Here is a 22,791-nt window from a genome sequence, read left to right as displayed (position 1 = left end):
CGGGGAGAACATGCAAACTCCACACAGAGGACGACCTGGGATGACCTCCAAGGTTGGACTACCCCGGGGTTCGAACCCAGGACCTTCTTGCTTGCTGTGAGCTGTGAGGCAACAGCCCTAACCACTGGGCTACTGTGATGCCCATATATATATACACTACCGTTCAAAAGTTTGGGATCACCCAAACAATTTTGTGTTTTCCATGAAAAGTCACACTTATTCACCACCATATGTTGTGAAATGAATAGAAAATAGAGTCAAGACATTGACAAGGTTAGAAATAATGATTTGTATTTGAAATAAGATTTTTTTTACATCAAACTTTGCTTTCGTCAAAGAATCCTCCATTTGCAGCAATTACAGCATTGCAGACCTTTGGCATTCTAGCTGTTAATTTGTTGAGGTAATCTGGAGAAATTGCACCCCACGCTTCCAGAAGCAGCTTCCACAAGTTGGATTGGTTGGATGGGCACTTCTTGCGTACCATACGGTCAAGCTGCTCCCACAACAGCTCAATGGGGTTCAGATCTGGTGACTGCGCTGGCCACTCCATTACCGATAGAATACCAGCTGCCTGCTTCTGCTCTAAATAGGTCTTGCACAATTTGGAGGTGTGTTTAGGGTCATTGTCCTGTTGTAGGATGAAATTGGCTCCAATCAAGCGCTGTCCACTGGGTATGGCATGGCGTTGCAAAATGGAGTGATAGCCTTCCTTATTCAGAATCCCTTTTACCCTGTACAAATCTCCCACCTTACCAGCACCAAAGCAACCCCAGACCATCACATTACCTCCACCATGCTTAACAGATGGCGTCAGGCATTCTTCCAGCATCTTTTCATTTGTTCTGCGTCTCACAAACGTTCTTCTTTGTGATCCAAACACCTCAAACTTGGATTCATCCGTCCACAACACTTTTTTCCAGTCTTCCTCTGTCCAATGTCTGTGTTCTTTTGCCCATCTTAATCTTTTTCTTTTATTGGTCAGTCTCAGATATGGCTTTTTCTTTGCCACTCTGCCCTGAAGCCCAGAATCCCGCAGCCGCCTCTTCACTGTAGATGTTGACACTGGTGTTTTGCGGGTACTATTTAATGAAGATGCCAGTTGGGGACCTGTGAGGCGTCTGTTTCTCAAACTAGAGACTCTAATGTACTTATCTTCTTGCTCAGTTGTGCAACGCGGCCTCCCACTTCTTTTTCTACTCTGGTTAGAGCCTGTTTGTGCTGTCCTCTGAAGGGAGTAGTACACACCGGTGTAGGAAATCTTCAATTTCTTAGCAATTTCTCGCATGGAATAGCCTTCATTTCTAAGAACAAGAATAGACTGTCGAGTTCAGATGAAAGTTCTCTTTTTCTGGCCATTTTGAGCGTTTAATTGACCCCACAAATGTGATGCTCCAGAAACTCAATCTGCTCAAAGGAAGGTCAGTTTTGTAGCTTCTGTAACGAGCTAAACTGTTTTCAGATGTGTGAACATGATTGCACAAGGGTTTTCTAATCATCAATTAGCCTTCTGAGCCAATGAGCAAACACATTGTACCATTAGAACACTGGAGTGATAGTTGCTTGAAATGGGCCTCTATACACCTATGTAGATATTGCACCAAAAACCAGACATTTGCAGCCAGAATAGTCATTTACCACATTAGCAATGTATAGAGTGTATTTCTTTAAAGTTAAGACTAGTTTAAAGTTATCTTCATTGAAAAGTACAGTGCTTTTCCTTCAAAAATATGGACATTTCAATGTGATCCCAAACTTTTGAACGGTAGTGTATGTATGTATATATATATATATATATATATATATACATATAGTGCATCCACAAAGTATTCACACCCCTTCACTTTCCCCACATTTTATGTTACAGCCTTATTCCAAAATGGATTAAATTCTCTTTTTTTTTTCATCAATCTACACACAATACCCCATAATGACAAAGTGAAAAAGGTTTTGTAGAAATTTTTGCAAATCTATTAAAAATAAAAAACTGAAATATTGCATGTACATAAGTATTCACACCCTTTGCTATGACACTCAAAATTGAGCTCAGGTTCATCCTGTTTCCACTGATCATCCTTGAGATGTTTCTACATCTTGATTGGAGTCCACCTGTAGTAAATTCAATGGATTGGACATGATTTGGAAAGACACCCACCTGTCTATATAAGCTCCCACTGTTGACAGTGCATGTCAGAGCAGAAACCAAGCCATGAAATCAAAGGAATTGTCTGTGGACCTCCGAGACAGGATTGTATCGAGGCACAGATCTGGGGAAGGGTAGAAAAAAATGTCTACAGCTTTGAAGATCCCGAAGAGCACAGTGGTCTCCATCATTCGTAAATGGAAGAAGTTTGGATCCACCAGGACTCTTCCTAGAGCTGGCCGCCCAGCCAAACTGAGCAATCGGGGGAGAAGGGCCTTGGTCAGAGAGGTGACCAAGAAGCCGATGGTCACTCTGACAGAGCTCCAGCGTTCCTCTGTGGAGATGGGAGCACCTTCCAGAAGGACAACCATCTCTGCAGCACTCCACCAATCAGGCCTTTATGGTAGAGTGGCCAGACGGAAGCCTCTCCTCAGTAAAAGGCACATGACATCCCGCTTGGAGTTTGTCAGAAAGCACCTAAAGGACTCTCAGACCATGAGAAACAAGATTCTCTGGTCTGATGAAACCAAGATTGAACTCTTTGGCCTGAATGCCAAACGTCACGTCTGGAGGAAACCAGGCACCTCTCATCACCTTGCTAATACCATCCCTACAGTGAAGCATGGTGGTGGCAGCATCATACTGTGGGGATGTTCTTCAGCAGAAGGAACTGGGAGACTAGTCAGGATCGAAGGAAAGATGAATGGAGCAAAGTACAGAGAGATCCTTGATGAAAACCTGCTCCAGAGCGCTCAGGACCTCAGACTGGGGCGAAGGTTTACCTTTCAACACGACAATTTAATCCATTTTGGAATAAGGCTGTAACATAACAAAATGTAGGGAAAGTGAAGGGGTGTGAATACTTTCCGGATGCACTGTATATATATATATGTGTGTGTGTGTGTGTGTGTGTGTGTGTGCGTGCGCGCCTGTGTATGTTTGTGTCACTCTGTGTTTTTTTTTGTTTCACTCTGGTTCACACATGCAGAAAACATGCAGAAAACTAGGGAATGAGGTTCTCAGCATGAGATGATGGGTCTAGTAAGACTCAGTTGGAGGCTTTGGCTGACTGAGATAATAGCATGAGGAAGAAGAGCCAGGTTTTCCTGTAGTTGACGGAAAGCTCTTTAAGGTGATTAGCCCAATCCCCCTGCACGTTTTCCTGGGCTAATAAAAGCCACAGAGGAAACGTGAGTTTGCCAATGGGGAAGGATTTATCCAGGACACACTGGACAGAAGGACAGCAGCGGGGATCACTCGCAGACTGGACATCATGGCTTTTCCCACACTAGCTTTTCATCAGTGCTGATATGATTACCAAGGCTTATCAATACCAGCACTCAAACGTTTGTCCAGTGCTGTAATGTGTCTCAGTGCTGTAGTGTGTCTCAGCACCATCTTAGTGCATCCCACTACTTAAAATAAATATAACAGACATTATGAACATGACGAACTATTCAACTCAGCGTGGGATGTAATATAATGGAAAAGTTTAATGAAATATTTTTAATTAAATATGTTTTAGTGAAAACAGTATCCCCCCCACACACACACACAGATTCACACACCTGCATCTAGCTATATTTCTATTTAATTTGCAGGACTACACTGAAGAATCACAGAAGGTTAAATCAGTTCATCTGGGCACGTTTATTGACAGAAACGTTTCGTCATCATCTAAGTGACCTCTTCAGTCTCAACTGACTGCAGGTACCCCACCCTTATAAACAATACAGTGACTGCAGGTACCCCACCCTTATAAACAATACAGTGACTGCAGGTGTCCCCACCCTTATAAACCATACAGTGACTGCAGGTACCCCACCCTTATAAACAATACAGTGGCATAACAACCGTAACCAACAATCAGTTTCATATGCAAAATGCCATGACCATTAACTCTAGCTACAAAGGCCCTGTGTACTCTTCACAGAGGGCGGGGGAATGTTTGCAATCACAGCATTGTAAGATGGTGACAGATGTACTTTTGGGGCCCCCCTTCAGTTCAGAGATAGCCGTTCCCTCTTCACATAGATGGTAATTACACTGAAGAATGTTTTATCCCCTCTGTCATGAATTAATTCCAAAGAGAGACAACATTAATCGCTATGGGATTGCTAGAAGCCTGTTAGAACACATCATTACCAGGGTATAAAGAAAATGTCTGTCAATTAAATGTGAATGCATCATCTCATCTCATCTCATCATCAGCAGCTTCTCCGGGGATGGGTCGCAGTGGCAGCAAGCTAAGCAAGGCAATTCAGATGTCCTTTTCCCCAGCAACGCCCTCCAGCGCCTCTTGGGGTATCCCAAGGCTCCCCCAGGCCAGATTGGACATGTAGCCCCTCCAGCGAGTTCTCGGTCTACTCAGGAGGCAGGCATCCTAATCAGATGCCCGAACCACCACTTTTCGGTAGAAAACCATGGCCTCAGATTTGGAGGTGCTGACTCTCATCCCGGCCATTTCCCGGTTCTAGTCCCGGCGGTGTGTGTCAGCTGCACACCGCCCCAATGCGTGCTGGAGGTCGTGTTCTGATGAAAGCCAACAAAATCACAGCATCTGTAAAGAACAGAGATGCAATTCTCAGGTTCCCAAAATGAACACACTCCTCACCTTGGCTGCGTCTTGAGAACCTGTCCATGAATATCACAAACAGAATTGGAGTCAAGGGACAACCTTGGCGGAGTCCAACACCCACCGAAAACGTGTTTGACTTAGTGCCGAGAATGCGGACACAGCTCTCACTTTAGTTATACAAGGACCGGATGGCTTGCAGCAACTGCCCCGGTACCCCATAGTCCCACAGTACCCCCCACAGAGTACGCCGGGGTACACGATTGTAAGCCTTCTAACCAAGTCCACAAAACACATGTAGACTGACTGGTCAAACTCCCATGCCCCCCTCAACATGCACTGGAGTAAACTAAACAGTTAGGATCTAGCAGCAGTACACTTTGCCTTGCAGTCTATACTTGGGATATGATCACTTAGGAAATGGAACCTATTCATCACCATGTCATGATATCAAACCTATGCCGACATGTTCACTGGCTGAACTCTGCAGCTCCTCCTGGCTGCTACATACAGCCAGGAGGAGCTGTTCTTCATGTACAATTCCTTCATTGTTACCCATCTTTTTTGTATATCTGGCTTGGTTAATAGTAACCGAGTGAGCGTTTCAGAGTGAGGAGGCTAATGGTTGGGTGTGTGGTGTGTTTTAGCTGGCCTTTTGTCCGTTAACAGCCAAGGTGATTTCCGTGGACCGGAATTACACTGAGATCAAACAAACCCCACTCCCATGTAATTAATCAGACTCCCTGTGTCCACTTGGTGGAATAATCCCCCAACACACACACACACACGCACACACACTCATCAACCCATTGCTTGAAGTAATGAGCCGCGACACTCACACATGCTGACACACACCCACAGGTGCACGTGTATGCCTGCAGATGCACACAACCATCGACAAATAAGTGGTCTGCCTCTGAGCGAACGTCTGTTTTACTGGCTGTTTGCATGTGTGGGGTGTAGAGAAAACACAAGGGAGGGGAAAAAGAAGATTAAGGAGGTGAATGTGGAACAAATCCCACCGTCACTCTTCTTTTGAGCATGGCATTCATATTCAAAAACTGCCTTTTGTTTTTTTAAGAGAGGAGGGTGGCAGTGTGAGAGAGGGAGGGCGGCAGTGTGAGAGAGGGAGGGCGGTAGTGTGAGCGAGGGAGGGAGGGCGGCAGTGGGAGAGAGGGAGGGTGGTATTGTGAGAGAGGGAGGGTGGCAGTGTGAGAGAGGAAGGGTGGCGGGGTGAGAGAGGAAGGGCGGCGGGGCGAGAGAGGGAGGGCGGCAGGGTGAGAGAGGGACAGAAGGACGAGCTCACACACAGCAGACGGATGAGAGAAAGAAAGAGACGGATAAAAAAAGACACAATGTTGAGTTTGGTCGAGTGCCTGTGCACTCATGCGCCTGTGCAGGTGAACACGTGTGCACGTGCGTGCACACACATACACACAGACACACAAACACATACACACAAACACACATGCACACACACACACACACACACACACACACACACACACACAAACAGATACACACATGCACACACACATGCACGCACCCACACATAAAAACACACAAAGCAGTTCTCCATCTGGGACTGCCAGGCAGAATGAAACAGCTGGGTGCTGTGTCTCCAAATTCAACAAAATAATAGCGGCGATTTTGCACGTGATGCCTCCCAGAGGTAACAAATAATTTCTGATGCCTACCAGAGTTTCATTCATTCATTCATCTTCAGCCACTTCTCCGGGGTCGGGTCCGGGTGGCAGCAAGCTAAGTAGGGCACTCCTGACATCCCTCCCCCCAGCAACACCCTCCAGCTCCTCCTGGGGGATCCCAGTGTGTTCCCAGGCCAGATTGGACACGTAGTCCCTCCAGCAAATTCTGGGTCTACTCCGGGGTCTCTTCCCAGTTGGCCGTGCCCGGAAAACCTTCAAAGGAGGTTGCCCAGGAGGCATCCTGATCAGATGCCTGAACCACCTCAACTGGCTCCTTTCAACGCGAAGGAGCAGCGGCTCTACTCCGAGCTCCCTCCGGATGTCCGAGCTCCTCACCCTATCTCTAAGGCTGAGCCCAGACACCCTACGGAGGAAACTCATTTCAGCCACTTGTATCTACGATCTCACCCTTTCGGTCACTACCCAAAGCTCATGACCATAGGTGAGGGTTGGAGCAAAGATTGACTGATAAATCGAGAGCTTTGCCTTCCGGCTCAGCTCCCTCTTCACCACAACGGTCCGGTACAACGTCCACATTACTGCTGATGCTGCATTAATCCACCCGTCAATCTCCCGCTCCATCCTATCCTCACTCGTGAACAAGACTCCGAGATACTTGAACTCCTTAACTTGAGGCAACAACTCATCCCCAACCACGAGGGAGCAATCCACCATTTTCCAGTAGAGAACCTCCAGACTTGGAGGTGCTGACTCTCATCCCAGCCATTTCACACTCAGCTGCAAACCGTCCCAGTGCACTTTGGAGGTCGCGTTCTGATGAAGCCAACAAAACCACATCAATTGCGAAGAGCAGAGATGCAATTCTGAGCTTCCCAAAACGGACACACTCCTCACCTTGGCTGCGTCTTGAGATCCTGTCCATGAACATCACAAACTGAATTGGAGACAAGGGACAACCTTGGTGGAGTCCGACAAGACAAAAGATAACAGAAATAATTTAACTGGCTCCATTATGCTGTGGTAACACTCCTTCAGTTCAGGCTGCACAATGTAGTCTGATGGTGAAGTGCCATGTTAAACAACAATTGCTTTTTAACCAATGGTGAACGTCCACATGTTTTCCCTGAGAGCAATGTTTAATGTTGGTAGCAGCCCCCCCCCACCCACCCACACATTAACAACTCATACACGGCCAACCGTGAGGACAAGCTTAAATTAAGTGCTTGACACTCAATCTGGAGAGGCTGGGCTGCAGCGTCCCATCCCTTCTTTCCACTATTGATGCCCTCACAGCACCCCCTCCCAGCTCAGAGGTTAAAGGTCACCTTCAGATAGAAGTGGAGTTGTTAGCTGTGTGTGTGTGTGTGCAGGGGGGGGGGTTAGTGACAATAGAGGGCTGAGGAAGAACAAAGAGCAGCCATGTGATGCTAGGTTTAGGGCTCTTCTTTTGTGTGCAGTGTGGACACGAGCATCTGTGACAGAAGGCCGCTGCAGAGCTACACACTGGGGGACAACTCAGGGCCAGCCTGTTCTGTCTATATGAGCAGAGGTCACTGGATGGGTGGATGGGTGGACGGGTGGGAGTGGCAGTAGGTGGTTGTTTGTTACAACCCCTAAATAGCCTCCCACTTCGTCTTTTTAATGCTGGCTGAGTAAGGGACGCGGGAGCTGCCCTGTCGATTACCATCAGTCAATAGGGCATGATGGGCAGGTGTAGAGAGACCTTTTGGTTACCCCACAGCAGACAACCAGAAGCTAAGACGTGACCAGCCTGACCCTGCAGAGTGTCTGCTGCTCTGACCCGGGACCATCCCTATTTATAAATTTATTTCAGATTTTTCCCTTTTTTCTCCCAATTTAGTGGCCAATCGATCCCTATTTTAGTTCAAACACCCACCCTCATACTGTATGCGTTCGCCAACTGCATCTCTCCGGCCGGCAGGCTCGAAGGAGACGCCTCGCCACTTCCGTCACAAGGCGACTTCAGGCCGAACCACTGCTTTTTCCGACACACACAGAGACGCATTCATGTGACGAACACCAGCCGACTCCGCCCCCCTCCCAAAGACAGCGCTGCCAATTATCACTGCTTCATCGAGTCCGGCCATAGTCGGATCTGACGGGACCGGGGCGTGAACCCCGGTCCCCAGTGGGCAACTGCATCGACACGAAGCCGATGCTTAGACCGCTACACCACCGCAGACGACCCGGGACCATCCTAACCAGGACTGAATGGTGCTTTGACTAGAGCTGTAGGTACACCCTGGAAAAGTAAGGTTACAGCTCACATGCTGCAAAATTACACCATTACACCAACACAATTCACACAATATGTTTGGCTGTTTGCATTGCATTTTTAACCTAGTTAAAAATCAGTGTTAGTCGAGGTCCAAGGGGAGTAATTTGATGGACTAAAAAATAACATTTCCATTTATTAGGGCTGTGTATTGGCGCGAATCTGGTGATGCGATATGTATCATGGTATAGGGTTACAATTCAATATATTGCCACATATCGCGATACTGTAAGAGAGGTGATGTATCACGATGCTGTTACAAAGGTGATATATTGTGATACTGTAAGAAAGGTGATATATTGTGATACTGTAAGAAAGGTGATGTATTGTGATACTGTAAGAAAGGTGATATATTGTGATACTGTAAGAAAGGTGATGTATTGTGATACTGTAAGAAAGGTGATGTATTGTGATACTGTAAGAAAGGTGATATATTGTGATACTGTAAGAAAGGTGATGTATTGTGATACTGTAAGAAAGGTGATATATTGTGATACTGTAAGAAAGGTGATATATTGTGGTTTCATAGGCCTGTGTTCTTTGTGTTATGCTACTTCCTGTCTCAGTTTACGTTGTTGGGTTGGAGTGGAAGAGTCAAATGGCTGAAGATGGATTACAACACTGTTCTCTAGCGGTCATGGGGTTACACACAATACAACATGTTTGTCACGAACCTTTACATGTTAACATTAAAAACCGATAGGTCCACGGTGGTGTAGCGGTCTAAGCATCGACTTTGTGTCGATGCAGTTGCCCAGTGAGGACCGGGGTTCGCGCCTCGGTCTCGTCAGATCCAACTATGGCCGGACTCGATGAAGCAGCAATAATTGGCAGCGCTGTCTTCGGGAGGGGGGCGGAGTCGGCTTGTGTTCGTCACATGAATGCGTCTCTGTTTGTGGGGGGGGGAAAAGCAGTGGTTCGGCCTGGAGTCGCCTCGTCACGAAAGTGCCGAAGCGTCTCCTTCAACACTGCCGGCCGGAGAGATGCAGTTGGCGAGCGCATGCAGTACGAGGGTGGGTGTTTGAATTAAAATAGGGATCGATTGGCCACTAAATTGGGAGAAAAAGGGGAAAATCAGAATTTTTTTTTTTTAAAAACCAAAAAAACGATATAGTGGTTTTGAGAATCAATACAGCATCACAAAAGAAAATATCGTGATACTAGAGTATCGATATTTTCTTGCACCCCTACCATTTATATAGCATCACTGAACCCCTCTCTTGCTCTCCCGCAGCATTGCTGAGAATGGTAATCGGAAGGAGTTCCATCTCCCTTCACTCCCCCCCCCCAGAAAATGTGTGCCAGTGGATATGACTCCCATCTGCAGCCCAGGGATATATAGCCATCTAATTTATCACTGAAAGAAAATTAAAAATTATTTTGTCGAATACCTGATTTTTACAGCGCCTCAGCCTCCATTCAACCTCTCTCACCCCACCTGCCAGAGCAGAGGTCCTAAGATGGAAACGAGGAGCCCTCTATTATTGAAGTGAACACGCACTGCAGGACACGGCTCCCCGGCGCCAACAGCTTCACAGCCACATATCATATCACAGCAGATCACTCGTAAGTAATAAGACAGAATAGACATCAATACCCCAGCATTTCCCAAATCCCCCACACAGTTCAGTCTAATCCATACCAAAACAAGTACCACATCCCTGCCGGGCCAGCCAAACTACTATCCAAGAGCCAAGTGCCGATGTGTGTCCACATAAACATGCCTGTGCGGTATCTAGGTTAACTTTTTCTGGCCAATCTGTTCCGCTTTCTCTACCCTTAATCTCCCACCCTGTGCTGCATGTCTCAACAAGGGGGTAGGTGGGGGTGAGAGACCACAGTGATGCAGATACACACAACATGAAGCTCAGAAGCACGCAGCAGAGGAAATACATCAGTCACTCGTGAGTATCTGAGCTCCACAGAACGAAATCTGCACCTTCTGTAGTGTGACCACAGTCTTTCATATCATAAATTATTCCACAAGGAGTTTTAGGACAAGCTCATAAACATAATCCTTACTAGAATGCATATATGTCACAGAAGTATTAGATGCATTAAAATTAAGCCCTATATATATATATAAAAAAACTGAAATCAGTTTTGGTCTTCAGTAACAAAAAGCTTTGGTTACAGCGAAGATCCCACCCAAAGACCCCATTGATCCAGGTCCACATGGTCTGAACTGCGTTGAGACACTGTAAGGAGTGCACCCATTGATCCGGCCCTGCAAGGGGTGCAGGGCACCAGAGAAACCAGTACATCGATCCAAAGACAAACAATCAGAGAGAGCAAGAGAGAGAGAGAGAGAGATTACAAACAAGTGAAATAGAACATTGATCTTTTGGGGGGGTCAGAAGAACTGCTCTATTCCGATGGTTCAGCTGTATGCATCTTCCCCATCCCCCCTCGCCCTCCTCCTCCCATTCACCCCCCCATACACACACACCATCTTTCACTCCGCTGTTCACTGAATCATACATACATGCCCCCCTCTGCCATTTGCTGTAATGCCCATTGAGGGGTAACACCCATAACAGCAGCGGGGTACCCCGCTGTACCGCATGCTACTACAACCACAATACCAAGGATTCACAACAGTTTGCTCATGTCCATATCCAGAGGTGTTTTACTCGTCAGCATCTCTACACAGCTCTACATCCCGCACATCTGCTATATCACGGCTGCAGAATGTTTTGCTGTTGCTGCTCATAACATGTAGCGGAGGGTCCTTGTTTTCCAGGACACCGCTCCCCACATGTGTGCGCTCTGCAGACAGAAGCACAGCTTACAGTCTACAAACCATTTCTCATCAATGCTCATGTCAAACTGTGATAAATTAATCCAATAGCAGCGTGAAGCCATGTTGGAGTCCCACCAGAAACTGTTAGAAGGTTTCTGAGTGGGAGAACACCGCCAGAGAGGCCAGCCAGGATAGTTTCTCTACTCCCAATCAGGGTGCACAGGGGTTCACTTCAGGGACTGCAGTAAATATGTTAACCCTACTACACTGTAGCAAGATGGCTCCAATGCCTTTTGCACATGTCTGCACCAACAACACCAAGCGGAGACACATCCTCAACCACTGCAAGAAGCAAGTTTTACTATTGCTTTAAATAAAACCCCGTCTTTATAGTCAGCTCTTTGCTGTGTGGGGTAATTTGTCACTAAAAGCACCAGAAGAGTCTAAACAATGCACAAAAACTGCAAACAAAGCTTGTCAAATATGTGCCTGTTAGGACTGAACTGGTCTATTACCCAACCCATTACTGGCCGGACCCTGACCCAGGAGAACGTCTTCAGCTCTCATCAAGACGGTCTGCACCCTTTAGGTACAAAAACATTTACATATTAATATTTCATCAGGGGTTGCCTCTCGTGTTTGTGTGGGGATGGAGCCCCGTGTCTAGTAATTCAGCAAAATAGGCACTCCTCCAAACGGCACGAGGGTGACCCGTACCTGTTTGCCAGACGTAGAGAGGTTTACTGTCCACTGCGGTTTGTGCCTGGACCTTCCAGATGGACAGCAGCAGCAGCAGCGCGAAGCTCAGCGGAGGAGGGAATGCCCCTGGTGAGGCGCCCGGCGTTCCCATCCCTCGACTGGCCGGTCCGGGTGCCGCGCAGCGAGTAGATCCGCGCACAACTGAGGAAGAAAAAAAAAGAAAAGGTCCACCACGAGGTGCAGGGATGTGACACTACAGCCAAACACTGAGGCGCGCACACACACTCCACCAGCGTGCACGCACACTCCACCAGCGTGCACACACACTCCACCAGCGTGCACACACACTCCACCAGCGCGCACACACACTCCACCAGCGTGCACGCACACTCCACCAGCGCGGGGGAGGAAAAGTGTGCTTCTGCTCGCGCCGCTTTGTCCCTCTCGCTTCACAAACACGCACAACTGTGCGGGTCCTCCCAGGAGTAATCCTTGATGAGGGCTGTGTTCTCCCGAGCTCCTTGCCTTGTTCTCTTCCTCACATTACCTCTCCCCCGCTCCCTCTCCCTCTCTCTCTGCTGTCTGGGTCGATGAGGAAGAATGAGGTCTGGCGAAAGAAAAAACCAGGAACAATAGATCCCTAAGCCAAGGCTGCTGCTGCTGCTGCCGCTGCGTCCTGCGTGTGCCGGGCTACTGCAGCACCCCCACCCCACCACCACCACCGCCTCCCTCCCTCTCTCGAGCGCGCGCCCTCTTTCTAACACAAACACACAAACATACATACACTTGCCCTCCCTCCCTTCCTTTTCCTCACTCCCTTGCCCTCCCCTTTCTCTGTCTCCTACTGCTCTCTTACAAACACTCCCCCGTCTCTCTCCCTCCCCGTCTCACCCCTTTTCAGGATACTATACTGAAGCTCTTCTGCGCTCCCGTCGAAGCAGGCAGCTAGATGGAGCAGGTCTATGTGTGTGTGTGTGTGTGTGTGTGTGTGTGTTTCATTGTTCCACTAAAAACGGGAATATAAGTTGGCGTATAGTTAAATGGCAGAGAGAACCGGGTAAACATTGTTCTGGTGTGCACCTGCACATGTCGGGTTTACACGTGGATGAGTGTGTACATAAGAGTGTGTGTCCGCATGACTGCACCACCATATGTGTGTATATATATATATATACACACACACACACACACACACACAAACACAACATACACACACGTGAATGAAATGAATACAGAAGTGCTGAAACATGTTCCTGTGGCAGGGTGATTGTATGCATTTTGTTTGTTCATGTGTGTATCTGTGTGTGTATCTGTGTATCTGTGTGAGTGTCCCAAATAAAATCGGCTATAAATTAAGTGCAGAGGTTAAATTTGTCAAAGAAATTGTTACAAAATCAAAATAAATTCTTCCTACAATTCCCCTCACCATGTACTCTGATGACCATGTACTCTGATGACCATGTACTCTGACAACCATGTACACTGATAATAATGTACTCTGATGACCATATACTCTGATGACCATGTACAGAGATAATCATGTACTCTGATGATCATGTACTCAGATGACCACGTACTCTGATAACCACGTACTCTGATGGCCATGTACTCTGATAACCATGTACTCTGATGACCATGTACTCTGATAACCACGTAGTCTGATAACCACATACTCTGATGGCCATGTACTCTGATAACCATGTACTCTGATAACCACGTACTCTGATGGCCATGTATTCTGATAACCATGTACTCTGATAACCATGTACTCTGATGACCATGTATTCTGATAACCATGTACTTTGATAACTATGTACTCTGATGACCATGTACAGAGATAATCATGTACTCTGATGATCATGTACTCAGATGACCATGTACACAGATAATCATGTACTCTGATGACCATGTACTCTGATGACCATGTACGTATTCTGATAACCATGTACTATGATGACCATGTATTCTGATAACCATGTGCACTGATAATCATGTACTCTGATAACATGTACTCTGATGACCATGTACTCTGATGACCATGTACTCTGATAACCACGTACTCTGATAACCACGTACTCTGATGACCATGTACTCTGATAACCATGTATTCTGATAACCATGTACTCTGATGACCATGTATTCTGATAACCATGTACTCTGATGACCATGAACTCTGATGACCATGTACATATTCTGATAACCATGTACTCTGATGACCATGTATTCTGATAACCATGTACTCTGATAACCATGTACTCTGATGACCATGTATTCTGATAACCATGTACTCTGATAACCATGTACTCTGATGACCATGTATTCTGATAACCATGTACTTTGATAACTATGTACTCTGATGACCAAGTACAGAGATAATCATGTACTCTGATGATCATGTACTCAGATGACCATGTACACAGATAATCATGTACTCTGATGACCATGTACTCTGATGACCATGTACGTATTCTGATAACCATGTACTATGATGACCATGTATTCTGATAACCATGTGCACTGATAATCATGTACTCTGATAACATGTACTCTGATGACCATGTACTCTGATGACCATGTACTCCGATAACCACGTACTCTGATAACCACGTACTCTGATGACCATGTACTCTGATAACCATGTACTCTGATAACCATGTACTCTGATGACCATGTATTCTGATAACCATGTACTATGATGACCATGTATTCTGATAACCATGTGCACTGATAATCATGTACTCTGATAACATGTACTCTGATGACCATGTACTCTGATGACAATGTACTCTGATAACCACGTACTCTGATAACCACGTACTCTGATGACCATGTACTCTGATAACCATGTACTCTGATAACCATGTACTCTGATGACCATGTATTCTGATAACCATGTACTCTGATGACCATGAACTCTGATGACCATGTACATATTCTGATAACCATGTACTCTGATGACCATGTATTCTGATAACCATGTACTCTGATAACCATGTACTCTGATAACCATGTACACTGATAATAATGTACTCTGATGACCATATACTCTGATGACCATGTACAGAGATAATCATGTACTCTGATGATCATGTACTCAGATGACCACGTACTCTGATAACCACGTACTCTGATGGCCATGTACTCTGATAACCATGTACTCTGATGACCATGTACTCTGATAACCACGTAGTCTGATAACCACATACTCTGATGGCCATGTACTCTGATAACCATGTACTCTGATAACCACGTACTCTGATGGCCATGTATTCTGATAACCATGTACTCTGATAACCATGTACTCTGATGACCATGTATTCTGATAACCATGTACTTTGATAACTATGTACTCTGATGACCATGTACAGAGATAATCATGTACTCTGATGATCATGTACTCAGATGACCATGTACACAGATAATCATGTACTCTGATGACCATGTACTCTGATGACCATGTACGTATTCTGATAACCATGTACTATGATGACCATGTATTCTGATAACCATGTGCACTGATAATCATGTACTCTGATAACATGTACTCTGATGACCATGTACTCTGATGACCATGTACTCTGATAACCACGTACTCTGATAACCACGTACTCTGATGACCATGTACTCTGATAACCATGTATTCTGATAACCATGTACTCTGATGACCATGTATTCTGATAACCATGTACTCTGATGACCATGAACTCTGATGACCATGTACATATTCTGATAACCATGTACTCTGATGACCATGTATTCTGATAACCATGTACTCTGATAACCATGTACTCTGATGACCATGTATTCTGATAACCATGTACTCTGATAACCATGTACTCTGATGACCATGTATTCTGATAACCATGTACTTTGATAACTATGTACTCTGATGACCAAGTACAGAGATAATCATGTACTCTGATGATCATGTACTCAGATGACCATGTACACAGATAATCATGTACTCTGATGACCATGTACTCTGATGACCATGTACGTATTCTGATAACCATGTACTATGATGACCATGTATTCTGATAACCATGTGCACTGATAATCATGTACTCTGATAACATGTACTCTGATGACCATGTACTCTGATGACCATGTACTCCGATAACCACGTACTCTGATAACCACGTACTCTGATGACCATGTACTCTGATAACCATGTACTCTGATAACCATGTACTCTGATGACCATGTATTCTGATAACCATGTACTATGATGACCATGTATTCTGATAACCATGTGCACTGATAATCATGTACTCTGATAACATGTACTCTGATGACCATGTACTCTGATGACAATGTACTCTGATAACCACGTACTCTGATAACCACGTACTCTGATGACCATGTACTCTGATAACCATGTACTCTGATAACCATGTACTCTGATGACCATGTATTCTGATAACCATGTACTCTGATGACCATGAACTCTGATGACCATGTACATATTCTGATAACCATGTACTCTGATGACCATGTATTCTGATAACCATGTACTCTGATAACCATGTACTCTGATAACCATGTACTCTGATGACCATGTATTCTGATAACCATGTACTCTGATGACCATGAACTCTGATGACCATGTACATATTCTGATAACCATGTACTCTGATGACCATGTATTCTGATAACCATGTACTCTGATAACCATGTACTCTGATGACCATGTATTCTGATAACCATGTACTCTGATAACCATGTACTCTGATGACCATGTATTCTGATAACCATGTACTTTGATAACTATGTACTCTGATGACCAAGTACAGAGATAATCATGTACTCTGATGATCATGTACTCAGATGACCATGTACACAGATAATCATGTACTCTGATGACCATGTACTCTGATGACCATGTACGTATTCTGATAACCATGTACTATGATGACCATGTATTCTGATAACCATGTGCACTGATAATCATGTACTCTGATAACATGTACTCTGATGACCATGTACTCTGATGACCATGTACTCCGATAACCACGTACTCTGATAACCACGTACTCTGATGACCATGTACTCTGATAACCATGTACTCTGATAACCATGTACTCTGATGACCATGTATTCTGATAACCATGTACTATGATGACCATGTATTCTGATAACCATGTGCACTGATGACCATGTATTCTGATGACCATGTACTCTGATGACCATGAACTCTGATGACCATGTACATATTCTGATAACCATGTACTCTGATGACCATGTATTCTGATAACCATGTACTCTGATAACCATGTACTCTGATGACCATGTACTCTGATAACCATGTACTCTGATAACCGTGTACTCTGATGACCATGTATTCTGATAACCATGTACTCTGATGACCATGAACTCTGATGACCATGTACATATTCTGATAACCATGTACTCTGATGACCATGTATTCTGATAACCATGTACTCTGATAACCACGTACTCTGATGACCATGTATTCTGATAACCATGTACTCTGATAACCATGTACTCTGATGACCATGTATTCTGATAAACATGTACTCTGATAACCATCTACTCTGATAGTGCCTTCCAGAGGTGAGACGTCACTCTGTTCTCAGGAGCAGCAGCGCTACATGGAGGCAGCAAAGCAGTAAACCAACGCTACAGTCAAGCCAACATGGCAGCCACCCTTCCGACACCACAACACAACACAGCACAACATAACACAGCACAGCACAGCACAACACAACACAACACAACACAGACAGTCACATCATCCCTCACGTTCCACAACTTTGATAAGATACACGTTGAAAATCCTGTTTTTTTGGGTTGGGTTGTCCCCCTTTTTCTCCCCAATTATACTTTGCCAGGTACCCCACTCTTCTGAGTCGTTCTGTTCGCTGCTCCACCCCCTCTGCCGAACCGGGGAGGGCTGCAGGCTACCACTGCCTCCTCCGATACATATGGAGGCACCAGCCGCTATTTTCACCTGACAGTGAGGAGTTTCACCAGGGAGACATAGCGCATGGGAGGATCACGCTATTCTCCCCAGTTCCCCCTCCCCCCTAAACAGGCGCCCCGACCGACCAGAGGAGGCGCTAGTGCAGCGATCAGGACACATACCCACATCCAGCTTCCCACCCGCAGACACGGCTAATTGTGTCTTTAGGGACGCCCAACCAAGCCGGAGGTAACACGGGGAGTCGAACTGGCGATCCCCGTGTTGGTAGGCAACGGAATTGACTGCTATGCTACCCAGACGTACCCACACATTGAAAATCCTGGTGCTGTTGTTATGATATGACTAATATCATGATAATTATTGGGCGGCATGGGTCAGGAAGTACAGCAGGTCGTCTAGTAATTAGAAGGTCGCCGGTTCAATCCCCGTCTCCTCCAAAGAGCATGCTGAAGTGTCCTTGAGCAAGACATTGAACCCCTAACTGCTCCTTATGAGCAGGTTGGCATCTTGCATGGCAGCCTCCACCATCAGTGTGTGAATGTGTGTGACTGTGAGGGGTCCACTGTGAAGCACTCTGAGTGGTGGCTAGCCTACAGAAGCTCTGTATAAATGCTGCCCATTTACCATTTAGCTAGATAGGTCGACAGATAGATGGACAGATAGGCACGACAGCACAGTGGCCCAGCGGTTAGCCCTGTTGCCTCACAGCAAGAAGGTCCTGGGTTCGAATCCCAGGACCTCCCCATGTCTGCGTGTGTTTTCTCCAGGTGCTCCAGTTTCCTCCCACAATCAAAAAGACATGCATGTTAGGGTTAATACTCCTGTCCGAGCCCCTGAGCAAGGCAATAGGAAGAAATAACTGGAGTTGGTCCCCGGGTGCTGCACGGCGGCTGCCCACATCTCCTACACAGCTAGGATGGGCTAAAGGCAGAGTGAAATTTGTTGTATACAATGACAAATAAAGTGTGTTCTATTCTTCTTTAGACAGACAGACAGACAGACAGATGGTGGGAGAGAGAGATGGAGAGAGATAGACAGATAGGACAGAAAGAGTTAAACAGATCTACATGAAAGTCTAGTTGTCACTTTTTATTTGTCACAATACTCAACAGCTCCTGTGAACAGCACATGTGGGCCATGCTTCATATCGCCATAGGGCTCAAACCAAGTATTCATCTCTCCTCCACTTGACCTTCTTACCCCCACCCCCACACAAATACATCACTCCACACCTCAGCGAGTCTATTTTTAACATTTCACAACCGTGCTAACAATAAAACAAGGCTTCTCTTGGCGCAAGAGACATTTGTGCCAGACAATGTCACAAAATACACCCGTATTTAAGCACATGCAAGGTACCAACTCATAATCATTACATGATTTCAGTATCTGACAAATCAAATAACAGTTGTCTAGTTTGATGTCTGGGCAATGATGCAAGAAAATCACCCTCTGTGAGGATGAAGGTACCTTATCTGTACACAGAGGCTTAACTAATCTCTCATTTGTATTTCTCTGCTGGTTTTCCCACCCTTTTATTGTGAAACAAGCAGATTAATTTCTCACCAGAGGTTTAACCTTGTGCTGTGTTCGAAAGCTGTTTCTGTCCCATGTGTGCGTGGGTCAATTTTGAACCCTTAGTCCAAAACACTCAAAAACAATGACTATCATCCAACATTGTTTTTACTACATCATAACTAACTTATTATGCATTCATAACCATACAATCCTGTTGTAATTTTATTTTATGGCCCCAAGACACATTACACCACATATTTTTAAGTTAAAAATGGGATTAAATTCACTCATTATATTCCCTATAGTGAAGACAGTGGATAATTATGTTATCTGACAATAATAGACTGATATCAGAATACAATTTCTGAACAAAAAAAGCTTTTAGAACTTTATATTATCAACCATAGTAACCTCTGTGGTATTACGGGTCAAAATTGACCCATATAGATTTAGGTTAGAAAAAGGTAAAAAAAACAAGCTTTTTTTCATAAAACACAACTTTATTTGATTCAAACTAGCAGATTAAAATTAAACACAAACATGAACAAGGGTGTTTCTGTGTATCCAGTGTGTGTGTGTGTGTGTGTGTGTGTGTGTGTGTGTGTGTGTGTGTGTGTGTGTGTGTTCACATGCACGAATCACAGTATGCAACTGTTTGCGTGTCCTCCCTGCAGATGTATTTTTTACAAGTGTGGCAAGTCGTGCTGGTTTTTCTGTCCTTGTTGGAAGGGCAGGACTGGCACCTCTTTCTCTTGCTGCCACTGGCGTCCTCTGGCTCAGTCCTGGTGGAGGTTGCTGATGTGGCTGCAGCCTGCAGCTCACCAAGTTGGCAGAGCCAGGAGTTCGGGAAACCGACTGTCGTTGTTCCATGTGGGGATTCACCAGAGCTCTCCCCGGCTCCTGAAGAAAGACCCTCCTCTTGTTGAACTTGCCGTTGTTCCGCCCAGGATTTATTTCAGTCCACACCACGAACACATTGTAGGCTGAGCCATCAAGAATGTTATAAAAGACAGCCAATGGCCACCGGGCCATCTTCCTTCGGCAAGTGTACGGGCCAGTGACCTTGTCAAGGTTGTCGACTCCGCCTTTGTTCCTGTTGTAGTCCAGGATAATGTTTGCCTTTTTGTCCTTCCTACTGCTCACAGCAGCATTCTTGTGGAGAGTGGACATCATGACGACCTTTTTCCTTTTCTTTGGACAGTATGACACCGTTGTGGTGGTCTCCGTAAATGCAAACTGCGAGGAGAGAGGGGCTCTGTGCTTTGTGTCTAGCAGTGCAGAAGGAAGCTCAAGTTTATTCTTCCTGACTGTTCCTACCATGGTCAGTTTTTTCTTCAGCAGTTCTTGGCCGAGGGCATAAGATGTGAAGAAGTTATCACAGGTGATGTTGTGCCCTCATGTCCAGCACCACCCGCATGCCTTGATTTTTCTCTGCCACTCCACTTGCCGATTTTCCGGTGTATACTTGCATGTTCCATGCCTAGCTGGTCCTGGCATCGCACGCTGCCCAGATTTTAATCCCGTATTTCCCAGGTTTGCTGGGGATATACTGCCTGAAGGGCCAGCGGCCTCTTAACGGGACTAGTCACTCATCTACAGTGACCTCTGGCCCTGGATTGTAGACGCATGGCAAGCGTTCCACCCACTTGACCCAAACCTCCCTAATGGGAGCAAGTTTGTCATGAGCACGGCGAGCAACTCTAGTTTCCCGATTGCCAAAGCGAATGACTCTTGACAAGACATGGAAGGTCTGAAAAATACTCCGGCCTGTCTCAGCATCCCATAGGCCGGCAGTAGCCTCATTATTGGATCTGTAAGGCAAGGCAATACAAGGCAGGTTTATTTGTATGCCACATTTCAACAACAAGGGCAAAAGAAACACATTATAAAAGGACATTTGAGTTCATAAAAGAATAAAATTACAATGCAGAATACACACCTGTACATGCCAGCAAGAAGCAACAGCCCGAGGTAAGCATCCAGATAGGTTTTGTCTATTTCCTTCCAACTGTTGCCAGACACTCTTCTCCCTTCCAGGTTCGTCATCTCAATCAAGATAGTCTGGATAGACTGTGGTATGAACAGCTCAAATGTTGTCTTTCTATCTTGGACATGTGGCAATCCAAATCTATTGGGCCCAGGGATCATTCTAATGATGTTCTGAGCGTGTGCTCGGCCTTTGGTTTCATAAGAGATCTTGGACCATGCCATCTTGCCATTCCTTGACATGAAGACCTCCTGTTGTTCTCGCTCATCCAGGCCTACTTCCTCATCAGATGTGTCTTCATCATGTTCAGGCACATACTCCACATCATCTTCATCAGCCTGATCTCTCTCCCCCAAAGCCTGATCTCCCTCCTCAGAGATGTGATCAAGAGCCTCACGGGCAGTGAAAAATCTTTTGCTCATTGTGAAATCGACAGATCCTGCTGAATGAAACTCAAACAAACTTGGCAGAGATATTTATAGATGTTCATGCGAGACAATCTGTGCAATGTTGTTCATGCCACGCCCCCCACAACATGACCAAAGCCTACATTGTACTGCGAGAAAATAATTGTTCCCGTGGAGGAAGGGGGGTGTGTTCAGGTTCAAGTTGAATTTCAGTGTCAATGTCCATATTCTGTGAGAAAGGCTGAGTTACCGTGGGGGGAGGGGTGCCAGAGGGATTGGGAGTACAAGTGCATACTGCGAGAAAATAATTGTTCCCGTGGAGGAAGGGGGGTGTCTAAAGTCAACCACAACATTTCAATGCAGTGCTGGGTCAGACCCGAACACCAAATGATACTTTTTTTGTAGAGACCTTCAGAATTGGCTAAAATGGTCAAAATCAGTTTTGTAGTGTTTATATAGCTGTTGTGGAGGATATCATGATGCCTTGTTCCAATAAAAAAAAAAAATTTTCAAAACTAGATGGTAGTTATCATATAATTTTAACTTGAAATGGGTCACGGCAGACCTGAACACAACATAAAGGATATGTAGTACCCTAGTTATTTTACATGGGACTGTGTTACCCCACCCCTGACAGCCAGCTATTTCCCACAGCCCTCCCTCCTCTGCAGGCCCATATTCCCTCTCATGCTGGTGCAGTTCCCTCCTGTTGTTGGATGGAGAAGACAGTGGGGAGGGTGGAATGGATAGAAGAAAAAAGTTGCAGGGGAGGAGAGGGAGAGATAGAAAGAGAGCTACAGAGAGAGGAAGGG

General features: G+C 45.6%; 1 protein-coding gene and 1 pseudogene across 1 annotated transcript in view; both read right to left on the bottom strand.

The window, feature by feature from the left end:
* Window positions 1–12,420, bottom strand: part of thsd7aa (thrombospondin, type I, domain containing 7Aa) — a 169,823-nt gene extending 157,403 nt beyond the window's left edge. The window contains exon 1 of the mRNA XM_056298137.1: window positions 12,142–12,420. Coding sequence (XP_056154112.1) covers window positions 12,142–12,274 — 133 coding nt within the window. The 5' untranslated portion in view covers window positions 12,275–12,420. The remainder of the gene's footprint in view (window positions 1–12,141) is intronic.
* Window positions 12,421–17,731: 5,311 nt separating this feature from the next.
* Window positions 17,732–21,994, bottom strand: LOC130129110 (uncharacterized; annotated as a pseudogene).
* Between the last annotated feature and the right edge of the window lie 797 nt (window positions 21,995–22,791).

Source organism: Lampris incognitus, chromosome 18 (genome assembly GCF_029633865.1).
Source record: "Lampris incognitus isolate fLamInc1 chromosome 18, fLamInc1.hap2, whole genome shotgun sequence".
Classification (NCBI taxonomy): Eukaryota; Metazoa; Chordata; class Actinopteri; order Lampriformes; family Lampridae; genus Lampris; species Lampris incognitus.
The sequence above is the reverse complement of the archived record's forward strand: the minus strand, read 5'-3'. Positions and strand labels throughout refer to the sequence as shown.